The sequence below is a fragment of the Artemia franciscana genome, unplaced genomic scaffold, assembly GCF_032884065.1.
Source record: "Artemia franciscana unplaced genomic scaffold, ASM3288406v1 PGA_scaffold_75, whole genome shotgun sequence".
In the NCBI taxonomy this organism is placed as follows: Eukaryota; Metazoa; Arthropoda; class Branchiopoda; order Anostraca; family Artemiidae; genus Artemia; species Artemia franciscana.
This window is the reverse complement of record NW_027062711.1, coordinates 461,719-480,439: the sequence shown is the minus strand read 5'-3', so window position 1 is coordinate 480,439 and position 18,721 is coordinate 461,719. Positions and strand designations below refer to the sequence as shown.

The window sequence follows — 18,721 nt, the reverse complement described above, 5'->3', positions numbered from 1 at the left end:
ACAAATGACGACCGGGACACAGGGAATATAAATGACGACCGGGACACTCAAAGAGAAATTACAAACTGGGACACCGGGACACAAATGACGACGGGGACACAGGGAATATAAATGACGACCGGGACACAGGGACACATCATTAGAATAATGAGGTATAGATCTGAATACGGATTGTTTTTCCCATGGACAATAATATGTTGCATGTTCAAGAGTCAGTAAACCTGACAATCTATTTATATGCACAGACAATGGGACAGCGAAGAATGTTGTATATTCGCATGTTTTACGTAGTTAAAAACATATATTTATATTTATCTCTATTCACAGGTGGGACACAGGGACACAACTACAATGGCACGTAACTAATATGGCGCGTAACGACTTACGCGCGCGGGGGGGCTTGGGGGGGCGCGAAGCGCCCCACCAACTAGGTGTTGGGGTGGCGCGAAGCGCCACCCCAACAGCTAGTATACTAATGATATTATAAATAATATAATAAATGATGGACTAATAATATAATAAAAATATATAACAAAAGTAAATAAAAATACAGATAAAAATAGCTTTTAAGAAGCCAAAGAATAAAAAAAAAAATTGTTTGAACAAACCGAATGAGTGGCACCTCCAAGCTGATTCAAACAACTTATTCCATGCAACATGACTTGCCATTAAAGGATTAAAATCTGACCTCACACAAAGAGTCAAAGGAACTTGAATATGCTTATTTGTATTGTGAACATTATAATTATTTTGATCAGAGGTAGAAAAATGGCGGGACACTTAGGGGCTGGAGAAACCATGAACCTGAGAAAAACAGTTAGTTTCCTGAACCCTGGACGAGGTTTCTAGCTTTATTGTAAACATTAAAAAGTGGTTTTCAAACAGTTCGTGAAGGTTCACTAAGTTTAGTCCTACCCACTAACGGCTACCAGCCGGAGAAAATTTGCTTGATTTTCAAAAAAAGGAGAAATCACCTCTTAAAGTTATAGAATCTTAATGACAATCAAACAATCAGATTCAGCGTATCAAAAACCTTTGTGTAGAGGTTTCAAGCTCGTATCTGCAAATGTGGAATTTTGTAATTTTTGCCAGAAGAAAGATTACGGATGAGTGTTTATTATTTTTTTATTTTTTCCCAGGGATAATCATATCAACCCAATGGTCCTAGGAAATCATGAGAGGGCTTATTAGAACAGAAATTAAAAGGTATAGTCCCCTTTATAAATGAGCAAAAAAATTTTTTTAAATGAGCTCCCGACCCCACATTTTTCCCACCAAAATTGTCGACTCAAAATTTTTAGATAGCCATTTTTCGTTGTAGTTGAAATACCCAATAACGATGCCTTTGAACGTAATATGACCCCCCCCCCCACAGCCCCAGGGGAAAGGTATCTGAGTAATAACATTAGTCCATTGTTAACGTGTAGTGTTTATTATTGGGATACAAGTATACATTTTTGGGTGGGGGGACGAATTTTTCACTGGGGGTTCTTTCACCGGAGATTTTTCCATAGGGAGGGAAGTTCCCAGGGGTAATTTATCAGGGAAACTATATAGTGGGAAAATTTACAAAAATTCCTATACAAAATTCTTTTTACATGTCTTGCTTTCTCTTTTCCGTCTCAATTTCACGCGTGGAGTTGTAAAGGGTAATTATCCTGGGCAAATTTTCACCGGGATCAAATTGTCTAGAGCAGTGGTTCCCAACCTTTTTCGGTCCGCGTACCCCTAGTCAAGGCCCAAAAAGTTTGCGTACCCCTTTCTTGAGAATCGTTGTTTTACTTTTTTCTTAACTAAAATCAGATTTTCAAAAACACGAGATTTATTGTCCAATATGACGGTGCTTAAATGTACGTACAAAATCAATGAGAAACTTGAGGCTGCTTTTTTGCTAAAATATTATCAAATCTTGGCTCGATGTCACTAACGGCAATTATAAGGTCATTTTGTACACTCAGTCTGTTTCTGTGTTTGGTTTTGATCAATGACATTGCCGAAAATGACACTTCACAAAGGTAAGTGGATCCGAATGGTAACAAAGCAGACATGGCGATTTCACTTAGTTCCTTGTATTCTCCTTTCACCTCCAGCCAAAACTGGGAAACAGTTACATTTTGGAATTTCAGTTCTAAGGCGCGATCACTGCCAAGTTCGATCAGATTCTCTGTAAACTTGTCACTAAGACCGGAGCTTGAGGTCACGTCTTCAACAAATGGATTTTGGATCCAATCCTGCGTTCTATCTTGGTTCATAATCGATGGGAAATATGACACAAGTTCATCTCGCAACTTTGTCAGATGCTCCCGAATACAATCACAGATTGTGTTGAGGTTATCAATTTCACTATCGTCCGCAAACTTGTCAAGGGTCGGGAAGACACTAACGCTGTTTCTTTGAACCTTTTTAAGCCAGAACTCCAATTTCTTGATGAAAGCACACATCTTCGAATTCAGGGAGAGTTCGTCCGTCCGGAAACCTTGCATTGACAGATTCAAGTCATTCAGTTTGTCGAAAATATCCGCAAGATAGGCCAGCCTGCAGACCCAGTCCTGGTTTTCAAAAAGTGAACTGAATGCAGATTTTTGCTCCAGAAGAAACATATGAACTTCTTGTCGAAGCTCGAAAAGTCTGTTTAAAATCTTCCCACGAGACAACCAGCGAACTTCTGTGTGCAGAAGTAAATGTTGATGTTCTGAACCCATCTCTTGGCACAGCAAATTGAACATTCTTGAGTTCAGTGGTCGGGCTTTGATGAAGTTGATCACTTTTACAGCCTCGTTGAGGGTCTCGTGCAGATGTGCGTTCATCCTTTTCGATGCAAGAGCTTGCCTGTGAATGATGCAGTGCAACCACTTCACCTTTGGATTTTTCTTCCTTATCCAGGCCATGAGCCCATTATTCTTCCCTGTTAGGGCGGCAGCTCCATCACTGCAAACTGATAGACACCAGTCCCACAAGATGCCCCCTTCTGCGAAGAATTTGTCAATCACCTTGAATAGTTCTTCTCCTGTTGTTCTTGACTGTAGGTTTTGACAAAACAGAATATTTTCTCTTATGTCAGAACAATCTTGATATCGAACAAAGACGATCACCTGGGCTTCACCTGACACATCCGTGCTTTCGTCAAGCTGTAACGCAAACATCTTCGTCAACTTTATTTGCTCAATAACCTGCATGACAATATCGCTTGCAATGTCTTCTATCCTTCTTGAAATGGTATTGTTCGACACAGGTATAGACTGAAGGGCAGTAGCAGTTTTCGTGTCAAACATTATTTCACTGACTTTCACTAGTGCTGGTAATATCAGACATTCGGCGATGGTGTGCGGTTTTTTCTGTTTCGCAACTAAATATGAAACAGCATACGAAGCCCGGAGAGCCTTTGAAGAAACTGATGCCACTTTTGCAATTTCCAAACAGTTACTAGCGAATGCTTCTTGTTTACGCTTGAAAAACTCTATGGGCTTACCGACATGAGAAGGGTGCACAGTACTGAGATGCCGGTTCATATGCGCAGGTTTCATGGAACTGTTGGCCAAGACTTGACCACAAAGAACGCACTGTGCATTCACTGGATCAGACTTTGTCGCACTAAATCCGAGCCCTAGGTATTCTGACAAATATCGACGCACTTTGACCGATGATTCGTCATATTTCTTCTTCTTAGGTGCAGTTTCAGAGTTTTGGGTACCATCATTCGGCTTCTTGTTATTCCTGATCAGGAATCTATCCATCTTTGTTTGCAACCACAATTCACGAACTTCGTGTTTCAACAGATGACAAGATACTGAACTCGCTGAGTTTAAATCGAGACCTTACGGCTATGGAGAAAAATTAGCATCGAGACCTTACGGCTATGGAGAAAAATTAGCGGGTTACTGAAAGCGAAAGTTTTGAAAATGAGTCTGAAATTACGTACAATGGGTTATGTTATCTGATTTTGAGGGAAATGTTGGAACTGAGTCAGAAACAAGTTTTAAAGATGTAGACTAAATTAATTTTGGGACCTTCGCGTACCCCCTGCGAGGGTTTCGCGTACCCCCTGGGGTACGCGTACCACCGGTTGGAACCACTGGTCTAGAGCATATATCTGTGGGAGGGGGTTTTTCCGTGGAGTTGGAGTCAGATTCCCTGGCATTATTTGAAAACGATCAGAAACTAAATAAAACAAAAAATTTTTTCGGTTGAAAGTAAGGAGTAACATTAAAACTAAAAATAAACAAAAATTATTATTAAAAAATTATGAAAGGTTTTGCCTCCTCTTCAACACCTCAATCTTTATGCTAAAAGTTTAAATTTTGTCCCAATTCTGTAAGAACGACTCCTGAAACACAAGGGTCATTAATTAGAACAATAAAAAGCTTTTTTAAAAGTACTAAAAAACTCTAGCGTAAAGAGTGAGGTGTTGATGAGCCCTTCCAAATCTGCAATAATTTCTGTTCGTTTAAAATCTAATGTTGCTCCTTATTTTCTGATGAAAAACTTGTTTTTTTCTATTTGATAACGGAGAAGGTATGGTTGACATCCAAGCTATTGGACAGTAAGAAAGGTAAGATTGGATTCAGCAGTGAAAAAGGAGCAAGAAACTAATTGCCCTACCGATTAACGACCTTGTTCAGTTCCCTTGTGTAGATTTGCCAACAATCACCTCTTCGAGGTACAATATGTGAGATAATATAAACTTTCTCACCAGCTCCTTCTGCTTTTTCTAATTCAGATTGAATAAACTGAAGTCCATTTGCTGGGTCACGGGACTCATGAATAAGCCACCTTAAATAAAATAAAAACTTTTCTCAAACGACAGTAAAGAGTGACATTAAACTGAAACATGACATTAAACATAAATTCTTCCCTATATTAGGAGGATAAAGTCCTTTGGAAATAGTCCTTGTTCCAACTCAACAGACCATATGTTTGTTCATCTTTATTAAGGAATTGGGACAAAAAATTCAATTTTAGCATAAAGAGCAGGGAAGCAGGCTTATCGGTAAATACAGAATAATTCATGTTTTTTTTTTAAATTGAAATTCAATTTTTACTTCAGTTTAAAAATACTTTTTTTTATACTTTAATTAATATTTACAGGATTTTTTAAATGCAAGGAGGGCAGGGCTACGATCTTCATGAAATTATAAAATGAAATTCAGAATGTCTGAGGGTCCTACAGTTACCACCTATACTATTTTGAATTTTCTATTTTTCTTTTGAATTGAATGTGTGCTCAGACACTCCGTAATAAGGAAGCACAATTACACAGACTACACATAGTTCCTTGTCTCTATCGGGCACTGGATTACCATAGAAAACATTTAAGGGCTACTTCGAAAGCTAATTATTACACATAATCGCTATCTACAAATTCTACTTCATATTTTCATCATAATTGCTTTATGGCAACCATAAATTGCACTCCTGTGCTATTTCTTGAAAGTTATAAATGCTCCATTTCAGCCCTCTCGTTATTTTTCAAAAATCGTCTGCTGACTAACAGAGCCTGCAGGCTAATACAATATCATAATACAGCTGTTTAAGGTCCTATTTAAAAGCTAAGTTTTATATCTACGTTTGTTTTATAAGTTTGTCTTGATAACGCCATCATAAACTGCCATTGGGCACCAAAAGTTATGCTATATCTGGAATGGTAAGGCTAGGAGATATGAAACGGGCCCCTCATAACCTCCATGTTAAAAATCTTCTATCTGAGTTTCGCAATCCCCGCTCTTGTATGCTCCCCTTCATAGCTCCTTAAATACTTTTTGAAAGTCTTCTGCCAAATAGAAAAACTAAACTAAATTTATTGTCATTTCAATGAAAATATTAAATAAGGGTATTCTTAACGAAAATACTCCAAAAAAAATGTATTTCCAAAATCTATGTGGGGGCTAAAAAGTAGTGAGGCACAATTACACCTTCCAAAACTACCTCAATCGCTGACACATGAACTAGGACGCAAACTCATGTTAGAGAGATTCTTAAAGGTTCAATTCAAAACTGCGTTTTTTGTAGATTTTTGATTTTGAAAAGAGCATTAAAAAGTCGTATCGAGTAGAGATTATATTATCGTCATAAATTTTTAGCATGTAATAAACGAGTGATTTGAAACAGTCAAAACTGTCGACCAAAGTTTTTTTTACACACGGCTGTATACTTTGGTGTTAAAAGTTGGAAATTTAGTTCCAACTATTTATAATATAAGTTTTGTTTATAATAGTTCCAACATTAATTCCAACACTCTGGTTCATAATAGTTCCAACAGTCTGTTTATAATAGTTCCAACTTTATAATAGTTCCAACAAATATAGAGAAATTTAAATAGGAAACGGAGATTAAATAGGAAATTTAAATAGGAAATAAATAAAGAAATTTAATAGGAAACGAAAAAGAGGCTGCGACAGATAAAATTCTATCAAAGATGAATAGTTAAAAATTTAGATAAAAAACAAAGTAGATCTGTCTTGCTTTTATAAATCTTGATAAGAAAAGAATCCTGATAAAAAAAAAACTTCACAGAAATTTTTACATTAATTAAACAAATACTCAACAAGCTATGACAGGAAAGAACTATTTATACTATAAAGTATTCCTAAGAACAAATCATTGAAAGAATTCTTGAAATTAATTTTGAAATTCATTCTTAGTCAACAACCGAACTTAAACCAGCTTGGCGCAATCAGGAATAAAACCTTACCAGTTCATTGTGTAGCAGTAATTGAAGTTAGCAGATATAATTCGTAATCCGGGTCGGACCAGTGCTGAGTAGTAGCCACCGTAACGAAGCGTTGTTAAAGCATCTTCAGGGAGCCACACTGACCAAGCGTCGGCAACTGAATTGTAAAGCCATGATATGCTGTTTTCGCCCTCTATCTCAGGGACGGGGTAGCTGAAGCATAAGATGTTACAAATGAGATGTTGTAAAATAGATATTGTAAAGATGTTGTAAGAATGTTGTAAGATGTTGTAACATAGTTGTAAAGATGTTGTAACATAAGATGTTGTAAAATACTTTGACACGACAAAACTAATTTGCTTGTGATGTTAAAAACATAATGCCACAAATTGTCATACCGTAATTTAGATTCATTATCATTCATTTGTCTCGTTTGTCGTAGTGTGCCTATTTTATGTAAAATTTTCGACTAATTATTTATTTCTCTCACTATCTTATGGATTTTTCTGTGTTTTTTCTGTTATACCTGACTCTAGGATAATGCTTAACTTGTTGTCCGACTTTGGCTTTGAACGTAGCTCAATCTTTTAGGCAGTACTGGCAACTCCGTATACCACGCGTTCTAAAAATGTCCTAAACATTCTAAGATTGGGCTCTGCCTCGGGAGTGCATTTTTCTGTGTTTTTTTCCATTATACCTGGCTCTAGGATAGTGCGTTACTTGTTTTCCAGCTTCGACTTTTAACGTAACTCAATCTTTTAGGCACTACAACAACTCCGTATACCATGCGTCCTAACAATGTCCTAAACGTCCTAAAAATGGGCTCTACGTTGGGAGTACATTTTTTCAGTGTTTTGTTTTTTGTTCTAAGGTAATGTCTTACTTGTTGTTCACCTTCGGCTTTGAATGTAACTCAATCTTTTAGACAGTACATGCAACTCCGTTTACCTTGCGTCCTAAAAATGTCCTAAATGCCCTAAAAACGGGCTCTATGTTGGGAGTACAGACCCTCCTGGTATGCAAGACAGGATTTTTGGGGTGTTGGGATGATATTATGGCGCTAAAAAGATATACAATCGTGTATAATCACCTGGCATCTCACATTCAGAATGTTATTAGCTTTTTTTTCTGTTGCTGGTTCTGTTCAATTTCAATCAAGATCGTAACACCCCGTATTTGATTTGCCTTCTTTAAGAGAATGCTCTTCTAAGCTCTTCTATTTATTTTAATTTTTATCTGACAGTTCTTCTGGTTTTTATTTTCCTCTTTTGCTACCTTCTTCTAGAGTACTTGTCTCGCCGAATCCTTCTAGCTGAGCCACTTAGCTCATTGAAGAGACGCGAAGGGGTTCATAGGGGAAACGGTTGGAACTTGGTTAAATCAAACCTTGAACCTATTGGGGGCTCAGAAAGCTCGGTCTGACAGCTCAATGGTTCTCATTCGTGAAGCAGCTGGCAGAAGACCGCACTGCATGGTTCAAACAGGTCTCGAGTATCCTTGATACTGGTTCAGGATGAAACGCCTGATTCGTTCCACAATTCGTCACACACAGGATGACTCTTTCTCTCAATTCTTCTTTTTAAAACAGTAAAAAACTTTAGCGTAAAGAGCGGGGCTTTGATGAGGAAGCAGCCTCTTTCATATACGAAGTAATTTCTGTGCGTTTTAAGTTTTAATGTCGCTCCTTACTTTCAGTTAAAAAAACTCGTTTTTTTTATTTTATTTCTGAACGTTTTTGAATCAATGCATGTTTTGATTTTGGCTCTCCGCAGAGGAATAATCAAAACGAAATTTGCATTTTTTTTTTTGGGCTAAATGGCTTTCTCATAATTTTGATCGAATGATTTTGAGAAAAAAGAGCGGGGGCGAAGCCTAGTTGCCCTCCGATTTTTTGGTTAATTAAAAAGGCAACTAGAACTTTTAATTTTTTACGAATTTTTTTATTGGTAAAAGATTTACGTAACTTATAAATTAGCTTACGTAAAGAACTTTTGTATTCTCATGTTTTTATTACATATATGAGGGGATTCGCCCCATCGTCAGTACCTCGCTCTTTACACTAAAGCTTAAATTTTATCCCAATTCATTAAGAATGACCCCTGAATCACAAAAGCCGTAGAATAAATAGTTGAAATTACTAAAAATACTTTAGCGTAAAGAGCTAGGTATTATAAGGAGGTGAGCCCCTCATATGGGCAATAATTTCTGTTTGTTTTAAGTTTTATTGCTGTTCCTTACTTCCAGCTGAAAAAGCTTTTTCACATTTGTTTTTTAATTTTTTTTTTTTAAATAATGCTAGTAAATCCTGCTCTCCCTTCCTGGAAGTTTTCTTCTCCCATAACAAATTCTCGATGGAAAGTTCCCCCAGCATATCCCCCTCTTCTCAACCCCTCCCCCCAACCAAAAAAATCCTCCTGAAAACGCCTGTATACTTCCCAATAACCATTACTATATGTAAGCACAGGTCAAAGTTTGTAACTTGTTGCCCCTCCCACGGGGACTGTGGGGGAGTAAGTCGTCCCCAAAGACCTAGTTATAAGGTTTTTCGACTACGCTGAATAAAATGGCTATCTCAGAATTTTGATCCGTTGACTTTGGGAAAATAATTAGCGTGGGAGGGGGCCTAGGTGCCCTCCAATTTTTTGGGTCACTTAAAAAGGGAACTAGAACTTTTCATTTCCGTTAGAATGAGCCCTCTTGCAACATTCTAGGACAACTGGGTCCATACGATCACCCCTGGGAAAAAGAAAAAAAACAAAAAAAAACAAACACGCATCCGTGATCTGCCTTCTGGCAAAAAATGCAAAATTCCACATTTTTGTAGGTAGGAGCTCGAAACTTCTACAATAGGGTTCTCTGATACGCTGAATCTGATGGTGTGATTTTCGTTAAGATTCTATGACTTTTAGGGGGTGTTTCCCCCATTTTCTAAAATAACGCAAATTTTCTCAGGCTCGTAACTGTTGATGGGTAAGACTAAACTTGATGAAACTTATATATTTAAAACCAGCATTAAAATGCGATTCTTTTGATATAGCTATTGGTATCAAAATTCCATTTTTTAGAGTTTTGGTTACTATTGAGCCGGGTCGCTCCTTACTACAGTTCGTTACCACGAACTGTTTGATAAACAGGCTTAATCGATATAGTTAGACGATTGAAATTGATTAGGAGTAAGGGGGGCGTGTCTACTCTGGGAATTGTTTAATGATTTTAATTTGGACTTCAATTTCTTATCGAAACTCAGGTAATTTCTACAAATTCTCGTATTTGTAATTGCAACATCTAATAAGTGCTAGTAACGTCCCATTGCTAAACTTTTGGGATTTATGTGCTAACATATCAAACAGTTTGTGGTAAGGAACAGTAAAAATGGAGCTACAAGGGTCAATAGCAACCGAAACTCTGAAAGTAGAATTCAAATACAGAAGAGGGAATAATGAGGACTTTTTTCCCAAGACAGTGAACGAACAAAACCTATTTGAATATTTCAGCCCTATATCTAAGTGCTGTCATCAGCAAAGAAAATAATAAACAATAACAAGCTTACAATAAAAATTATCGGATAAAAATTCATTTTTTAAAATAGTCTAGGCATCATTACTTCTTAACGAAAAGTTCAGGCCTGACTCTTAGCTATAGAACCGAAATATTCAAAGCGGTTTTGTTCGTTCACTGTCTTGGGAAAAAAGTCCTCATTATTCTCTCTTCTGTATTTATATTATGAAAATGCAATGTGGTCTTCCTCATTATTTAAAAGCAGAATTTTGATATAAATGGATATACCATTGGCTTATTATGCTGATTCCAAATATATAAGATTCATTAAGCTTAATTTAACCCATAAAAGACTAAGAAACTGTGAAAATTTGCCTGATTTTGAAAGAGGTAGGAAACATCCCCTAACAGAGAAAGAATTTTATTTAAAATAAAATCACTCGGGGTATTAAAGAATCCTGCTGTAGAGGTTTTAAGCCCCTATCTACAAAAGTTTTGAACTTTGTATTATTTACCAGAAGGAAAATCACGGAAGCGTGTTAAATTTTTCCCCAAGGAGCGATCGTATCGAACCAACAATTCTAGAGCATCGGGAGAGAGCTCATTTGAACGGAAATAAAATTTCTGGTGTCACTTTTATCTGACCAAAATGATCGAACGGCTACTAGCCCACTCCCTCGTCCCCATTTCCACAAAGATCATTCGATCAAAAGTTTAATATGACCATTTTTCTTAGCATAGTTGAAAGGTTCCAAAACTATATCTTTAGATTTAGAATGACCCGTGGTGCCCCTAAGGATAGCTCTGGGAATGAAAGTCTGCTAAGGACAATACAAATAATGTAAGATTTATGAAAACCAATTTGATTGCCACAAAAACAAATAATGGGTGACATAATGTGTTGGACTTGTATAAACTGCGCTATATATTGGTACATTAGGGGGTGGGGTAAGGTTAGGTTAATTTACTCATACATCCCCCTAATGTGCAAATATATAGCACAAATTATATTATTATATAAACCAAAGTATTGTATTTCTTCAGATTTTGGCATATTTCATTAGGATTAACATAATTCTACTTCCTTGGTGTGTTCTGTATTATTAACAAAAACCCCTTTTTTATAAAGAAGCCATAAGACTGACGCATATCGAAATTTGTGAAGAGCACGACAGATGTTCTCCATGAAAATATGAAAAGGCCGTTTCAAAACTCTCGCTGGTTTCCCAGTAATTATACTAGCTCTACTAGAGTGAAAAAAATAGTTTCTATATGTTAGGGAAACAACTGGGGTTTTGGATCGACAAGGAAAAAAATGAAAAGAAAAAGTAAATGTTTTGATTAGATCACCAATAACCAATCTTCAGTGACCGGGGTATAAGCCAAGAGTAACAATTCGAGAAAATACAGGAAGAAAGCAAGGATTTTTTTTCTATTCTCTGCCAGGGGAGTAGCTCCAGCATTTTTATTGGGCGGGCAAGAGGGGTCAATATCCAGATAGTCAAGGGGTATAGGCTATATAAAGGATTTTACTTGAACTTACTGGGAGGGGGCATTTGCCCCCTCCCAGCAAGTTCCTTTTTAGACTTTCGTTTACTATTGAGGAGGGTCGGAACTTACTACAGGATTTTTGATTTCAGTGAATATCCTGTAGAATAGAAAGAAAGAAAGAAAGAGAAAGAAATTTTATTTGAGCCCTACGGCCATACACAACATGATTTAATAATACAACACTGCACAGAACACACACTCAATATAAAACAATACTTATTTTCATTCACTCGGGCTCGACTGAGCCTCTCCCGCCTTTTCCACATATCGTGCCATTTTGCATATGGTTCCAGGCATCGAAGACCTCAGAATATCAGAAAACAGCACCAACCGATGGTCTCCCCCAAATTTCATCCCTAAGACTTTCAAGCTCGTGGCACTCCATGAGGAAATGGGCTAAATTATAATCCTCTTTTCCGCAATACCCACACTTACCATTTGTACCCTTATTTTTTTTAAATTTCTGTCCCCTATGTACTGGAAGGCAATTTCCCCTCAACTGGGTCCATGATTTTAAATATCTAAAAGGTAAATTTACCTTAACATAATATTCTTCCCCAAAAATTTCTTTTACTTTACTAAATTCCTTCAGTGTTTCCGAAGAACGTACTAAACAACCCCACTCTTGTATCTCTTGGTCTTTCAATCTCTGCATAATTTCTGGAAGGCATTGTGTGTTTCCGGGTCCGTTTCCTTCCATCCACAAATAAGAGAGGCCTAGTTTGTCAAGAGATTTCTTGATTAGTTGAGTCCAAGTAGTTTTCCCATTAATTCGAAGCAAATCATTATAAGCTTGTTTAGCCAATCGTCCTCAGGAAGTTGGGTTAATATCAGCCAAAATTTAAATACTTGATAAAGCCGGTGCAATTTCAGTGAGATGATGCCGAAGTCTCCTTTGATTAGCTGGTTATGTGTTGTCTGGTGCAGCCCGAAGAGTCTTTTGTAGTATCTAAACTGGACTGATTCTAGCATCTCCATGGCCTCCAGGCCCCATAGCTCAGCTCCGTAATGGATTGCCGGTTTAATTTTCGAATCAAATATTTGCTTAAACATTTTCAATGACTTCGACTTTTTCACTAGGTCATTACGTAATATTGCACCCACTGCTGCTTTCCCTCGCTTTGACATTTCGCTCACATGTTCCTTCCAACTGCAGTTAGGTGTCAGGGTAAATCCCTGATATTTCGCCTTTTCCACTACCTTAATCTCTTGTCCTTTGAACCGAAATTTCTCGTTCTCGACTAAATTCCTTCTTCCTCCTTTATTGAAGATCATTATCTCCGTCTTCCCGAGGTTTAGACGTAGTTTCTTCGATTCAAGGTATTCTGCCATCAGGTCAATTAAAATTTGTAGTTCACGAGCTGTTTTCACTACTAATGCCATGTCGTCGGAGAACAGCAGAGCCGAGATCATTCTGTTGCTGAGCTTAACGGTTGGGGCCCATCTTTTCTCCAAGAATTCTACGATGTCGTTTACGGATATTCCGAATAGCCGAGGTGACCGGGCACTTCCTTGTTTAACACCTCTTGTCTGTTCAAATATCCTTGATCTCCTTTTCCAAACACTCTAACGACTGCTTTTGTACTTCCATACATATTAGCTACCAGCTGTGCGAAATGACTTGGTAGTCCAATTTTAATTAATTGCGTTATCAGTAATTCCCTATCCACGCTATCGAAAGCTTTTTGGAGGTCTAAAAAAGCCACGTAAAATTTATTTTTTCCTCTTCCATATTTTTTCAAAAAGGGCATGCATTACAAACATTCTGTCCGCTGTATTGTATCCGGCCCGGAAGCCTCCTTGCTCTTCTTTAATTTTTTCGTACACTTCAAGCCATTTTGACAGTCTCACATCAATAATTTTCTCAAATATTTTACTCATCGTTGGAATTAGGGATATGGGTCTATAGTTGGAGTGTTCCTCCGGATTTCCCTTTTTGAAAAGCGGCAAAATTACTGACGTCAAAAATATTTCAATGAGGCGGCAGAATCTTGTTTAAGATCCAGAAAATCTACAACTACTAACAATAACTCTTGGCTGCATCATTCTCATTGAGGCCAACATAGAAATGCCTATACCTTCTTTATTTCATTCTAAGTACTTGTCGGTTATTGCAAACATACTCAAGAATTATGCTTAGGTTATATGTCAGAAAACTGATTTCATAGCCATAAAGACAAGTGATGGATGATGCAATGCATTGCACATGGACATAATGTCTTGAACTTGTGTAGTTTGGGGCATATAATTGCACATTAGGGGCGGGGGCTAGGCTAGGTTGCGTTAGGTAAGGTTTCCATAATTTTGTCTCTAAGTATTATTTTATCACCATTTTTTGTTATTTTCATTAGGATTAACCTAACTTCACTTGTTGGGTGTGTTTCCAATAACTGACCAGTAACTCATTATTTTCTGAGCTTCAATCTTCATCAAGTCTTTGGAAATTTCCAAGTTGCTAAAATGTTTTCCTATAATCTCTTCCTGTTCTGTTTAAGTATGCTTTTCCTTTACCCAAAAAGCCAAACCTTAGGTAGCCTATAACCCTTGTCCGTTAGCCGACCTTTCTCTGCCTCCAAGAGGCAGTCTTGCTACTATGAACAATCTTTAAAATACTGATAACAGTACTTTTCAAACATTTCGTGGTAACGAACTGAAGTAAGGAGCGATCCGGCTCAATAGTAAACAAAACTTTAAAAATGGGATTTTGATACTAATAGATACATCAAAAGAATTGGATTTTTATGCTGATTTTAAATATATCAGTTACATCAAATTTAGTCTTACTTATCAAAAGTTACGAGACTGAGAAAATGTGCCTTATTTTGGAAAATAGGGAGAAACACCCACTAAAAGTCATAGAATCTTAACGAAAATCACACCATGATATTTAGAGTATCAGAGAACCCTACTGTAGAATTTTCAAGCTCCTTTCTAAAAAATTTGGAATTTGGTATTTTTTGCCAGAGGACCGATCACGGGTTCGTGTTTATTTTTTTTTCTATTCCCCACGGATGATCATATCGACCCAATGGTCCTAGAATGTTGCGAGAGGGCTCATTCTAACGGAAATTAAAAGTTCTAGTGCCCTTTTTAAGTAACCAAAAAAATTGGAGGGAACCTAGGCCCCCTCCCACGCTCATTTTCCCCCTAAGTCAACGGGTCAAAATTCTGAGATAGCAATTTAGTTTAGCAAAGTTAAAAAAACTTGATAACTATGTCTTTTGGGACGACTTACTCCCTCACAGTCCCCTGGGGCGGGGCTACAAGTTACAAACTTCGACCGGTGTTTACATATAGTAACGGTTATTGGGAAGTGTACAGACGTTTTAAGGGGAATTTTTTCTTGGATAGGGATGGGATTGAGGGGAGGGGGTTACGTGGGAAGATTTTTCCATGGAGGAATTTGTCATGGGATGAGAGAATTTCCATGAAGGGGGCGCAGAATTTTATAATATTATTTAAAACTAAAAACAATGAAAAGATAAATATGTAATAAGTTTTTTCAACTGAAAGTCAGGAGCAACATTAAAACAAAACGAAGAGAAATTATTGCGCATATGAGGGGTTCACCTTCTCCTAAATACCTGCTCTTTACGCTAAAGTATTTTTAGTAATTTCAACTATTTCTTCAACGGCCTTTGTGATTCAGGCGTCATTCTTAAAGAATTGGGACAAAATTTAAGCTTTAGAGTAAAGAGCAAGGTATTAAAGAGGGGGCAAACCCCTTCATATACGTAATAAAAATATACGAATATAGATGTTCGTTATGAAAGTTAATTCGGAGGTTATGTATATTTTCTATTAATAAAAACCTTCGTGAAAAATTAAAAGTTTTAGTTGCCTTTTTAAGTAACCAAAAGATTGAAGGGCTACTAAGCCTCCTCCCCCACTTCTTTTTCTCAAAATCATCCGACCAAAACTAAGAAAAAGCCATTCAGCCAGAAAAAAAATATCCAAATTTCGTTCTAAGTATTTATGTGCAGAGAACCAAAATCAAAACATGCATTAATTCTAAAACATTCTGAAATTAAATAAAACAAGAGCTAAGAGCTCATATGGCACTTGTGACGAGGCGAGGAGAGCTAAGAGCCAAGAGATCATATGGTATGAGCTCTAACAAAATTCTATGAATCAATAGATTGATTTAAAAAGGAAAATAAGAGGCTTAATGCCGGTCAGGATTTAAAATAAGAGCTCTGAGTCACGATGTCCTTCTAAATATCAAAATTCATTAAGATCCGATCACCCACTCGTAAGTTATAAATACCTAATTTTTTTCTAATTTTTCCTCTCCCTTTAGCCCCCCAGATGGTCGAATCTGAGAAAACGACTTTATCAAGTCAAATTGTGCACCTCCCTGACACGCCTACCAATTTTCATCGCCCTAGCACGTCCAGAAGCACCAAACTCGCCAAATCACTGAACCCCTCCCCCCAACTCCTCCAAAGAGAGCAAATCCAGTACGATTCTGTCAATCACATATCAAGGACATTTGTTTATTCTATCCACCAAGCTTCATCCCGATTCCTCCACTCCAAGTGTTTTTTCAAGATTTCCCCCTCCAACTCCCCCCAATGTCAAAAGATCTGGTCGGGACTTGAAATAAGAGCTCTGAGACATGGATTCCTTCTAAAAATCAAATTTCATTAAGATCCGATCATCTATTCGTAAGATAAAAATACCCCAATTTTCACGTTTTCCAAGAATTCCGGTTTCCCCCTCCAACTCCCCCCAATGTCACAGGATCTGGTCGGAATTTAAAATTAGAACTTTAAAGCACAAGATCCTTCTAAATATCAAATTTCATTAAGATCTGGTCACCCTTTCGTAAGTTACAAATACCTCAATTTTCAAATTTACCCCTCCCCCCCCCAATTCCACCAAAGAGAGCAGATCCACTCCGGTTATGTTAGTCACGTATCTTCGACAGGTTTCTATTCTCCCCATCCAGTTTCATCCTGATCTCACCGCTTTAAGTATTTTCTAAGATTTCCGGTCCCCCCAACTGCCCCCCCCCCAATTACGCTTGATCCGGTTGAGATTTAAAATAAGAGATCCGAGTTACGAGGACCTTCTAAATATGAAGTTTCATGAAGATCCGATCACTCTTTCGTAAGTTAAAAATACGTAATTTTTTCTTATTTTTCAGAATTACCCCCCCCCCCCAATAGAGCGGATCCGTTCCAATTATGTAAATTACGTATGTAAGACTTCTGCTTATTTTTCCCACCAAGTTTTATCCCGATCCCTCCAATCTTAGCGTTTTCCATGATTTTAGGTTCCCCCACCCCAAACATCCCCCAATGTCACCAGATCCTGTCAGGATTTAAAATAAAAGCTTTGAGACACGATATCCTTCTAAATATCAAATTTCATTGAGATCCGATCACCCGTTCGTAAGTTAAAAATACCTCATTTTTTCTAATTTTTCAGAATTAACCCCTACCCCAGCTGCCCCAAAGAGAGTGGATCCGTTCCGGTTATGTCAATCATGTAGCTAGGACTTGAGTTTATTTTTCCACCAAGTTTCATCACGATCCCTCCACTCTAAGTGTTTTCCAAGTTTTAGGTATCCCCCTCCCGAATCCCCCCCCAATGTCACCAGATCCGGTTGGGATTTAAAATGAGAGCTCTAAGACACGATATCCTTCTAAACATCAAATTGCATTGAGATCCGATCACCCGTTCGTAAGTTAAAAATACCTCATTTTTTCTAATTTTTCAGAATTCAGGAAAATGACTATTTCTAATTTAATCTGGTCTGGTCCCTGATACGCTTGCCAAATTTCATCGTCCTAGCTTACCTGGAAGTAACTAAAGTAATAAAATCTGGATCGACAGACAGACCGACAGACCGACAGAATTTGAGATTGCTATATGTCACTTGGTTAATACCAAGTGCCATAAAAACAAGTTTTTTTAACTGAAAGTAAGGAGCGAGATTAAAACTTAAAACGAACAGAAATTACTCCTTATATGAACGGGGCTGTTCCCTCCTCAACCCCCCGCTCTTTACGGTAATGTTTTTCACTGTTTTAAAAGTAGATTTGAGAGAAAGAGTCAAGCTTAATAGAGTTTAGGCTTTATCTTAGGATCTATTAGGTTCCTCTTTCCAATAATAGAAAGAGGAAGAGGAAATACAATCATGTAATATATATGTAAGAACCATATGATATATCACATGATAATCATATGTGATAACACATACCATTATGATATAGTGGTATGTTTGATATATATCAAATATGATATATTGATATGATATGTTGATATTTTTGTTGCATAGCTTATTAATTTATATTCAGCTCACCAAATAATTTCTTTCATTCATTAATGTTATAGGTTCTGGGATAAAAGCGGTTGTTGCATAGTTTGTTGTTTCATATTCAGCTCCTCAAAATGAGTTTTTTTCAGTCATGAAAACTATTAGTATTGAAATCAAAGTGATTTTTTGCAGAGCTTGTTTTCCTGATATTCAGCTCATCAAATGATTACTTAAAACCATTCAAAGACACATGCTTTTAGAAACGTCTATCTCATCTTCCTCATCTTTTATGGGGTGGTATTATTAGAAAAATTCATGCTTTATACTCATATTAATGAAATTTCATGGCTTTATAATGGCCTTAGAACTTATTCCTAAGACTTATCTTCCCGTTCTTTCAAAAATCTGTTCTTTCAAAAAAACACTTTTCTTACTTTGTCTAAGTAAAGAGCCATATGCCGTCAATATATTGTTTCTATTTTTCCCCTGGCCATTTTCTATGGAAGTGTGGGTCCTAGAAACTTGAAATGAGGCTCTATAGAATAGAAAAACGAAGCTTTAGAGCGTTCTTCAAAACTCCTGAGTTAGTTAAGGACGAACAGCCCACTATGATGCCCTAGTTTTCGCTAGCCACCCCCTTAACCAAGAAGTATGATCAAAATTTGGGATAGCCATTTTGCTCAGAATAGCTAGGGGTTCAAAATATATGCTTCCAGGGTCGACATGACCCTTAGAAGCAC

The 18,721-nt window shown here is 37.2% G+C and overlaps 1 protein-coding gene across 1 annotated transcript in view; it reads right to left on the bottom strand.

Moving 5' to 3' along the window:
* The window catches only part of LOC136042214 (sphingomyelin phosphodiesterase-like), a 57,259-nt gene that overhangs the window by 20,176 nt on the left and 18,362 nt on the right, over nucleotides 1–18,721 (bottom strand). The window contains exons 4-5 of the mRNA XM_065727151.1: nucleotides 6,689–6,880; nucleotides 4,600–4,770 (exon numbers count right to left, since the gene is read on the bottom strand). Coding sequence (XP_065583223.1) covers nucleotides 4,600–4,770; nucleotides 6,689–6,880 — 363 coding nt within the window. The remainder of the gene's footprint in view (nucleotides 1–4,599; nucleotides 4,771–6,688; nucleotides 6,881–18,721) is intronic.